Here is a 9,814-nt window from a genome sequence, read left to right as displayed (position 1 = left end):
GGAACTCAGTCCCAGGGGAACCCAAGAGGGTCAGTGTGGAACATACACATCAGTCATCCCACATGAGGGGTGAGGGAGCTGGGGTACTTATCCACCACCCCCCACAGTCTGCCACAGGGGTGCAGAGCTCTGTGCAAACCTCACCAGCCCCCTCTGCCTGCATTTCTTCTTTCAACAAATCCCCATTCTGCTGGGGCTATCCATCAAGCAGCCAGCGAGAGCATTTGGGGGAAAGAGAATACACACACACACACACACAGGCTCCTAAATCCAAACAGCAACTACCAAAATCCAGATTAATAATTGTACACACTTCACAAAATGTGAAAATTAGTATACATAGCCATTTTATTAACACTTACCATGAATTTCTGGTTGTTAAGAAAGAATCATAGCCAACTGTGAATTAAATGAGCTACATGTAGACAAATAAATGTAACAGGGAAAGTGCAGAAACACAGTCAAAGGAGTTTACCAAAAATGAAGATTGATGTGGTACATGTTTTTTTAAGTTTATTTATTTATTTATTTTGAGAGACAGAGCAGCATGAGCAGGGGAGGGGTGGGGGGCGGGGGAGAGAGAATCCCAAACAGGCTCTATGCTGTCAGCGCAGAGCTTGATGAGGGGCTCAACCTGATGAACCATGAGATCATGACCTGAGCCAAAATCAAGATTCACATGCTTAACCGACTGAGCCACCCAGGCGCCCCAGTGCTTGAATGTTTTTTAATCATTTGATGGCTGATTCTAAGGGCTGATCTCATCCCTACATCAGCCTCCAGCTTCTTGGAGGTTCTGGGGTACCCTCCCTGATGGGGCCCTCTTCCTGTACCCCCTGCCTTGGACTTGTGAACAGGTGTTGTTTTGACCCTGACCTCTCTCCCCACTGTCTGCAGCTACCTCAAACACATCTGGGGTGAATCCTACTGCTCTTCAGCCTGATTCCTCCCAAACACACACATCCAAGACAAATGAACATAACCTGAGAGACGTGTAGGACACTAACAAGCATACTAACATACGCATAATGGGAGTCCCAGACGGAGAGAAAAGGATAGAAAAAAAAAAAAAATAGTTGAAGAAATAATTGCACCAAAAAAAAAAAAAAAAAAAAAAAAAAACAACCTCCCAGAGTTGATGAAAGATATGAATCTACACATCCAAGAAGCTCAACAAACTCCAAGTAGGACAAACACAGACATCCACTCTGAGGCACATGATAAGCAAACACTCACGACCTCCTCTTGTGCAAACCTCTTGGCCACCACCCCCTCCTATCCAGACCTCTGGTACCTGGCACCTGATCTCCCACCTGGACATTCAGCAGTGAACAAAACAGACAAGCCTCTGGTGGAGTCCCAGATTAGACAATTAAGCAGATGAACTAGAACAAAGCATTGGAGCTATTAAGCTCAGGCTGTGACAGTGTTCAGAGAAATGAAATACAATGAGGTAATAGTGAGTGGACAGTGGTGGGTGTTGAAGGAGGGCCTCCCAAGGAGGTGTTTTTAGAACTGAAGAAGAGAAAGCAGCAAATTCGGAGGAACCAAGTCTTCCCACACAGAGGGGACTACTTGTGCAAAGGGATTGGGACAGTTTGATGTAAAGGAGGACCAGAGAGAAGGTCATGGTGAGCAATGGAGACAACAAAGGAAATGAGGCTAGAACTCTTACTGGGAATCTGGGTTTTATTCTAGGCAGGATGAGCAGTCATGGGAAGACTGTACAGCAGGGGTGGGGCGTGCTGGAATCTGACTTCAGCTTTTTAAGTCCACCCTGGGCACTGTACAGAGAATGAAATGTAGGTGTGAGGCAGGTTACATTTTCCAAGGTGGCCACAGCATCTCCCAGCCCACATCCTGTTCACAAGGTCACCTTGACACATCGCCCACTGAGAGGAGTGGGGTCTATGAATCTGGCTCCAGAAGTGACACAACATGACACCCAAGGCTGGGTCAGGAAAGGTAATGCAGCATCTGTCCTGTTCACCTTCGGAGTCCTGGGTGGCCATGCGTGAAGTCTGGTCATCCTGACTACTGACCTGCTGGGAAGAAGGCCAGACCGTAGGGAGAGGCCCACGTAGCAGCCCTAGTCCACAGCCTGTGAAGAGGTCCCAGCCCTCAGCTGTGATGAGCTGCAGGACCTGTGAGTGACCTTGCCTCCAGATGATTCCAGCCACGTGTGTTGAGTTCCCCCTGAACCACTGATTGAGTGGAAACAATCAATGTCAGCTCTGGCCTGCCAAAACCCCTTACCCACGGCACCTGTGACATAAAATGGCTTTCACACCACTAGTTTGGGGGGTGGCTTGTTAAACATCAGTAGTAACCGGAATGGGGGGTGGGAAAGTTAGGTGGAGGAGGGAGGCGCCCCGAGGGGCATCCAGGATACCAAAAAAGAGGAGCTGTCATGGAAAGGAGAGAGGCCAGGGCTTGCACCAGGCTGGGGCAGTAGATGGGGGGGGGTGGGTGGGGGGGTGGATAGAGAGGAAATACGGGCAAGATGCGTTTTGAAGGTAAACCCAGCATGACGCGCTGTGTTCCATCACCAAAGGAGGGTGGGTAAGAGGGAAGACGAGGGCTGTGCCATGATAGTCCCAGAGGGAGCGAGGAAGGCAGCCTAGAGCCCCCATTCCCTCCCCACCCGGCCCGGGCGACTACATCTCCCAGCATCGCTCGCTCAGGCCGCGGGAAGGGGGGAAAAAAAAAAAAAAAGTTTGGGCCAAGCATTCCCGGAATGCGCTTCCTGCTGGCGCGGAGCGGGGGGCGGGCGGGGCGGGGAGGGGAGGGCAGGGGGGCGGCGCGGCCGGAGCCCGGGGCGCGCACTCGGCCCGGCCCGGGCCCCAGCATGGCCGAGCCGCTCCTCAGGAAAACCTTCTCCCGCCTGCGGGGCCGGGAGAAACTTCCCCGGAAAAAGTCGGACGCGAAGGAGCGCGGTGAGCGCGGCGGGGGGGACGGGGACGGCGGAGGAGGGGGCGCCGAACCCCGCCCGGCCCGGGAGGGGGGTGGGGGGGGGTTCCTGGAGCCCCGAGGAGGGCCGGCTGCGGCGGCTAGGGGAGCCCCGCGGAGTCCCCTGCGGCCCGGGGTGGGGGACCAAGAGCGGGCAGGGGTCCTGGAAGGAAGGGGCTGGGCAGGGGGAGAGGGGGCGCGGACCGTTATGTGCGCCCGGCCGGGGATGCCAGCGCTGCGGGCTCCTTAGGAGGCCCGGGAGGGGGGCCTCGCCCCTGACAGGAAATGGGGCCGAGACCGAGCGCCTGGAGGGCGGAGGGGAGGAGGAGTTGGGAAGCTGGCAAACGGGCCCCAGTCAGGCCAGGCCGGGGACACTCTGCGCCCCTCCAGGATGGGAGATGGGTAGCGAAGTCCTGCAGAGGAGGGAGAGGGGCGGTGCATCAACCCCAGTAGCCACCCGCCGGCCCCCTCCTATTAACCAGTGACGGCCGCTGCACCCACCTTAGGCAGCCCCAGGAAACTGTCCCCTTTATGCAGGAGGGGAAACTGAGGCACGGAGCTGTTGGGTAATTTGCCCAGAGCCAATGAAGTGAGTTAAACAGCTCTTTGGACTATGCTGCTAATAGAGGCCCCCGAGGCAGAGTCCAGGGTGTTGGAAATCAGAGTTGACCAGAGGAGGGAGTCTACCAGCCAGAAGACAGGACCTTGAGGAATTGGGAGCTGCGTGGGACAGAAAGTCCCGGGAAGGAAGGTGTTAAAGGAGGGAGGCCTGAGGACTCCACATCTGAGCTCCCCCCGCCCCCACCACCACCACCACCACCACCGCCAGCCCTTCCCAAAGATTCCCAAGGCTCCTAGAGCAGAGAGAAGGGACCGGGGTGCCCACGCACAAACACAGACAGGAAACAGCCCAGGATGTCAGAGAGGGGAGGACAGTAGAACAGAGGAGAGGCCCCAAGACATTGACCATGGGGATCTGGACTGTGCTGAGAGACAGGGCCCACTCCAGGATAGGGAAAGAGTTTGGAAGACAAGCTCTTAAGAGGTGGGGGGTTGGGGGGGGGGGGATGTTGCAGGAATGGGAAGACAGAGCACTAGCCGACGTGCCTGCTCCTGTCTTCCTAAGGAAGCAAGCCAGCGTTCACTGTGGGCTGTGTGCTTGACCGTAACCTGGATGCCTAGGAAGCATTCCCCACACCGAGCTCTCTGATGCCTCCCTGGAGGGGGGCATTGACTACCCCCCCCCATTTCACAGAAGGCCACTGAGGCTCAGAGATAGAAAGCAATTTGCCCAAAGCCGCCCAGTAAGAAGGGACAGGAGCAGGGCTCCATGCCAGGGGGTGGGAGGTAGAGCTGAGAATGCAGGGCCAAGGTCTGGAGAAACCCCACTGGACCCCTGAGGCTGAAGGGCAGAGGGACAGAATCCCGTCTGGGACCCCAGGAACTAAGAGGGGGTGGGCTGTAAGCTGGCAACCAGTGGGACTGCTGGCCTGTGCCCGCCCATTCCAAACAAACAAGTGGAGTGAATACCAGAGCCGCGTGCACCCCAGCCCTGGCCCCTGCTGGGGAAAGAGCTCTTCGCTGGGGCTACACTGGGGGCAGCAGGCGGTAGCTGGGTGTCACTCCCCTTGCTCTCTGCCAGGCCGGCCAGCCCAGCGCCCGGAGCCCAGTCCTCCAGAGCCAGAGCCCCACGCCCCCGAAAAGTCCCAGGCTGGGGCAGAGGGCCCCCCTAGCCCCGAGGCATCCCGGAGCCCAGCTCGGGGGGCCTACCTGCAGAGCCTGGAGCCCAGCAGCCGCCGATGGGTGCTGGGTGGGGCCAAGCCACCAGAAGAGGCTGCTTTGGGGCCCAGGGCGCCCGGCAGCGGGGAGCCCGCGGGTGAGATCTGGTACAACCCTATCCCTGAGGAAGACTCCAGACCCCTGGCACCTGAGCCCCCGGGGCCACAGCCAGGCTCAGCGGAGCCAGAGGGCCCAGCCTCGCAAGGTGAGCACAAGCCTCAGACCTCCGGCCCCCCAAGATGACCACAAGCCTCACCCCGGTCCCAAGCCCAGCCTTCTGACCCCTGAGGTATGCTGTTCCCCAGGCGCGGCCCCTGCCAGCCCCCCAGCCAAAGCCTCCCGCACGAAGTCCCCCGGCCCAGCCAGGCGCCTCTCCATGAAGATGAAGAAGCTGCCTGACCTTCGGCGCCGCCTGAGCCTGCGGGGCACCCGGGCGGGCCGCGAGCGTGAGAGGGCCGCCCCCGAGGGCTCCGTCATCAGCCGCTACCACCTGGACAGCAGTGTGGGGGCCCCTGGACGGGCGGCAGGGGCTGGGGCCACACGGGGCCCTCGGGCCGGTTACCTCAGTGACGGGGACTCTCCGGAGCGCCCAGCGGGGCCCCCATCGCCCACTGCCTTCCGGCCCTACGAGGCGGGCCCCCCAGCCCGAGCGCCGCCCGCTGCCCTCTGGGGCCGCCTCAGCCTACACTTGTACGGGCTGGGGGGGCTGCGGCCGGCACCTGGGGCCACCCCCAGAGACCTGTGCTGCCTACTGCAGGTGGATGGGGTGGCCCGGGCCCGAACGGGGCCGCTGAGGGGGGGGCCCGACTTCCTGCGGCTGGACCACACCTTCCACCTGGAGCTCGAGGCTGCCCGGCTGCTGCGGGCCCTGGTGCTGGCATGGGACCCCGGTGTTCGGCGACACCGGCCCTGTGCCCAGGGCACTGTGCTGCTACCCACGGTCTTCCGAGGTAGGATACGTGGCCGCAAGGGAAGAGCGGTTGGCACAGGACTCGGCTCCCCTTTTCCCCCAGAGTGTCCGGGGCCTGGGGGGGGGGGGGGGGGGCTTGGAGTAGGGGGCCAGGGCACAGGAGCCCGTGGGGGCAGACCCCACAGGCCTCCTTGTGTCTTCAGGGTGCCAGGCCCAGCAACTGGCCGTGCGCCTGGAGCCCCAGGGGCTGCTGTACGCCAAGCTGACCCTGTCAGAGCAGCAGGAAGCACCAGGCACAGCTGAGCCCCGCGTCTTTGGGCTGCCCCTGCCGCTGCTGGTGGAGCGGGAACAGCCCCCCGGCCAGGTGCCCCTCATCATCCAGAAGTGCGTTGGGCAGATCGAGCGCCGAGGGCTGCGGGTGAGCCCCTTGCCCCATCCCAGCTGGCCCCCAGGCCTCAGACCTACACCCCCAGGACACCCCGCGTACAGAGGCCAGGCCTTCCCCACACGTGCACCCTGCCTGGGACACTCCTAGCTCCAATCCCAGCTTAGACAAGGGCAGAAGGCTCCCCTAGACCATAGCACCCAACCCAGAACCCAGGGTCCCAGACCTTCTGGAGCTCAGAGCCTGATGGGAGAAAAGACACGATCCCCGAAACTCACAAGTGTAAAACTGTGGCTGGGACAAGAGGGGAGAAGCAGGGAGAGAGCAGGTCCTTAAAGCAGGACCTGACCTCTGGTTGGGGTAGTCGGGAAAGACTTCCCAGAGGAGGTGACAAGTGACCTGAGGACAAGTGAGCCAAGCAGAGGGCTTACGCGGTTGGGGAGCCAACCGCTCCCTGAGCCATGGTTCAGGGAGCCATGGTGGGGACACCACGACAGGTGTCAGAGGGGCAGGAAGGCAGCTGGTAAAGCTGCGGCCAGCCCACAAGCCCTCAGCCCACTGCCACCCTGACCCGGGCCTCCAGCTCTCAGCCCACCCGGCCCTCATCAGTTTGTAGCACTGGCAAGAAGACATCTCTCTGCGCCCACCCCCAGGTGGTGGGGCTCTACCGTCTGTGTGGCTCGGCAGCTGTCAAGAAAGAACTTCGGGATGCCTTTGAGCGGGACAGTGCAGCCGTCTGCCTCTCCGAGGACCTGTATCCCGATATCAATGTCATCACTGGTCAGCATGCCCCTGCCTACCCCCGCCTGCTCCCCATTCAACCTTCACCTCAAGGGAGTCCCTGTGGTCCCTCTGGGACCTCACCCTTTTCTCTCTGGCTTTGTTTTCATCTTCCTGTGCCTGCCCTCCTCTTCCCCCTCCCAGCCCCAGCTGACCCCTCCAGCCTCAGAAGCCAGGGGTGCCCTGACCAGAGTGGGCCCTGTGTCCACAGGCATCCTCAAGGATTATCTTCGGGAGTTGCCCACCCCGCTCATCACCCAGCCCCTCTATCAGGTGGTGCTAGAAGCCATGGCCCGAGGACCCCCAAGCAGGGCGCCCTCCAGCACTGAGGGCACCCGTGGGCTCCTCAACTGCCTGCCGGATGTGGAGAGGGTGAGTTGGGCCTGGTGGGAGTGGGCAGGACTCATAGTGGGCTGACACCAGTAGAGTGTTTCATCCACACCTGAGCCCATGATGTGCACGAACATGTGGCTATTAGGTGCTATCAGAATCCCCACTTCATAGCTATGGAAACCTAGGCCCAGAGCAGTTGAGTGAGTTGCCCAAGGTTGCACAGCCAGGACATCACAAAAATGGAGGCTCTGAATACAGGTCTGTCAACCTACCACAAGGGAGGTTCCTGGCTATGGAATCCTAGAGAAGTCCCGACCCTCTGTGCCTCAATACCCTCATCTGTAAAATGGGATTAATGCTAGCCCTGACTAACACACAGAGGAGTGGGTTCAAATCCAAGCTCTGCCATTCCAAAACTAAGTTACCTTTGTCCTCAGTCTCCCTTCCAGCAAAATGGGATCATAATAGTAGTATCGAAGCCTTAGCTCGGCCATCAATCAGCTATGAGATCTTGAGTTTCCCCACTCCGGGCCGCGTTCGTCTACCCGCCTCCCCCCCCCCCCCCCCCCCCCCGCCCCAGGTGTGACAGGGGACCAGTCAGCCTCACAATTCCCAACCTTCTTCTCTCAGGCCACGCTGACGCTTCTCCTGGACCACCTGCGCCTCGTCTCCTCCTTCCACGCCCACAATCGCATGACCCCGCAGAACCTGGCCGTGTGCTTCGGTCCCGTGCTGCTGCCGGCGCGCCAGTCACCCGCCAGGCCCCGCATCCGCAGCTCTGGCCCGGGCCCCACCAACGCTGTGGACTTCAAGCGCCACATCGAGGTGCTGCACTACCTGCTGCAGGCCTGGCCAGGTGAGCCCGCCTCCGGCCCTCACCACCAATCAAGGCCAGGCCTCCGCAGCGGCCCTTTCTCGGGCGACGAATCAGAGTCTCGAGCTTCAGGCATGCCACGCCCCCTCACCAGGTAAACCGGTACCTGGTAGCCCCGGCAACCCGTCCAGCTAGAGCCAATCCCAGCTTGACGCGGTCAGAGTCCCTGCCTCTTGACACGCCCTTCAGAGGGCCGGTTGCCTAAGCAACCAGTTCTAGCTCCGCCAGTGAACTAACGATGCGGTTGCAGGGCTTTTCTTTCGTCAGGGCCAATCAGGGGCCTGGTTACCTGGGCAGCCAATCAGAGGTCTGGCTTCCCGCGTGGTGCGTGACGCCGTCACGAGACCCGCTCTCCCTCCGCAGATCCCCGCAGGCCCCCGGAGCCTGCGGACGTCGCCCCGTACGTGCGGCCCAAACGGCAGCCGTCGCTGCACTTGCCACTCGCCAGCCCCGAGGTGGTGACTCGGCCCCGCGGCCGGGGCGGCCCCGAAAGCCCCCCGAGTAACCGCTACGCAGGTGACTGGAGCGTTTGCGGGCGGGACTTCCTGCCGTGTGGGCGGGACTTTTTGTCCGGGCCGGACTACGAGCACGTGACGGGCAGCTGCAGCGAGGACGAGGACGAGGACGCGGGCGAGCCGGCGGGCGCCGCTGACTTCGACGATGACTTCGAGGCGCCCTTCAACCCGCACCTGAACCTCAAAGACTTCGACGCCCTCATCCTGGACCTGGAGAGAGAGCTCTCCAAGCAGATAAACGTGTGCCTCTGAGCCGGGCGGGGCGGGACCCCGGTCACTGGGGCCCCGGGCTACTGGCTGCTGAGGCCGTGCTCCATCCAGCCCCTGAAGGGACCAGACCGGTCACTCAGGCCCTGGTCCCGGCTGCTGGGGTGTTGCCTAGTGACCAGCCAGCCCGTTGCTGAGAATCATTCCTCGTTTCCAGTGCTCGCTATTGGGGCATTGGTTGCACAGGCTGGGACTGGGGATTTTCGGGACCAGCCGTCGTGGCCATCTTTTTTGAGTACCAAGGGCTTTTCCCCTTGCTGCCAAAGGCACTTCTCCCGCTTGCTGGGCTGGCCTCTCTTGCCTCCCCTTAGCCAGGGAAACACCAGTTACTGTGAGCATCACCCCAGGGTGGTGAGACACTCCCCGCCCCCCCCCCCCCCATGCCCCGCGCCAATCCTCTTGCTGCTGCCAACCAATTCAGTATTAGCTTTAAGCACTGCACTCTGCTTCTCCCCTCCGCGGAGGGCCCAAGGACTATGGTGAGGTGCTGTTTGGGGCAGGGTGGGGGAAAGCCCCTATCTGGGCTCTGGCTGGATAGGGGCAGCTGGGGGCTTTTAGAAAAATAGCTGGTTTCCCCACCCTCTCTTCCAGGGAAAGCCCCAGTGATTGCCTCAAACCAGGAAACGGAGATAGCAGAGCCTGGCCCTTCCCCTCCCCCATTCTTCCTCCACATCCCTGAAGAAACTGAGCACTTACAAGACCTCCCTGTGGAGGGGCCCCACCTGAAATGTCAGGCTGGGGGCACTTTGGTACGGAACATATTTATTGCCTCCGTGCGTGTGTGTCTGTGTGTGAGGACTAGTGTGCATGGGTGGACACGTCTGGAGCAGGCGTATGGGGCTCTTTCAGGGACCTCTGAGAGGGAAAGAGTTCGCAGTGGCCAGACACCCTAAAATCCCCAGTAATGGAGCCACAGTGGGCCCCAGAGCTCCAATGGGAGAGTAGGGTCCCCTCCTGTCTCCCCCACCTTCCCTCACTCCCATCTTTGTGGACAAATAAATCAATATGCACACGTTCTGGGA

General features: G+C 60.5%; 1 protein-coding gene and 1 long non-coding RNA gene across 2 annotated transcripts; one reads left to right on the top strand and one right to left on the bottom strand.

Annotated features, from left to right (window-relative positions):
- Window positions 1-1,119: 1,119 nt before the first annotated feature.
- On the bottom strand, window positions 1,120-7,841 carry LOC131510471 (uncharacterized). Its single transcript, XR_009261068.1, has 3 exons — window positions 7,754-7,841; window positions 1,877-2,042; window positions 1,120-1,784 (listed from the first exon to the last, which is right to left on the bottom strand). It is a non-coding gene; the product is annotated as an uncharacterized LOC131510471 (long non-coding RNA).
- SYDE1 (synapse defective Rho GTPase homolog 1) lies at window positions 2,776-9,804 on the top strand. The gene is made up of 8 exons (XM_058727659.1): window positions 2,776-2,936; window positions 4,592-4,933; window positions 5,034-5,678; window positions 5,842-6,056; window positions 6,677-6,803; window positions 7,015-7,175; window positions 7,767-7,992; window positions 8,374-9,804. Exons 1-8 carry the CDS (start codon window positions 2,849-2,851, stop codon window positions 8,775-8,777), a joined length of 2,208 nt encoding a protein of 735 aa, XP_058583642.1. The 5' UTR covers window positions 2,776-2,848; the 3' UTR covers window positions 8,778-9,804.
- The last annotated feature ends 10 nt before the right edge of the window (window positions 9,805-9,814 follow it).

The sequence above is a fragment of the Neofelis nebulosa genome, chromosome 4 (genome assembly GCF_028018385.1).
Source record: "Neofelis nebulosa isolate mNeoNeb1 chromosome 4, mNeoNeb1.pri, whole genome shotgun sequence".
Classification (NCBI taxonomy): domain Eukaryota; kingdom Metazoa; phylum Chordata; class Mammalia; order Carnivora; family Felidae; genus Neofelis; species Neofelis nebulosa.
The sequence above is the reverse complement of the archived record's forward strand: the minus strand, read 5'-3'. Positions and strand labels throughout refer to the sequence as shown.

Coding starts and splice junctions, on each gene's coding strand:
- SYDE1 (XM_058727659.1), top strand. CDS start 2,849: ATGGCCGAGCCGCTCCTCAGGAAAACCTTCTCCCGCCTGCGGGGCCGG. Junction 4,934..5,033: donor AGAGGGCCCAGCCTCGCAAG/GTGAGCACAAGC, acceptor GCTGTTCCCCAG/GCGCGGCCCCTGCCAGCCCC. Junction 7,176..7,766: donor GCCTGCCGGATGTGGAGAGG/GTGAGTTGGGCC, acceptor TTCTTCTCTCAG/GCCACGCTGACGCTTCTCCT.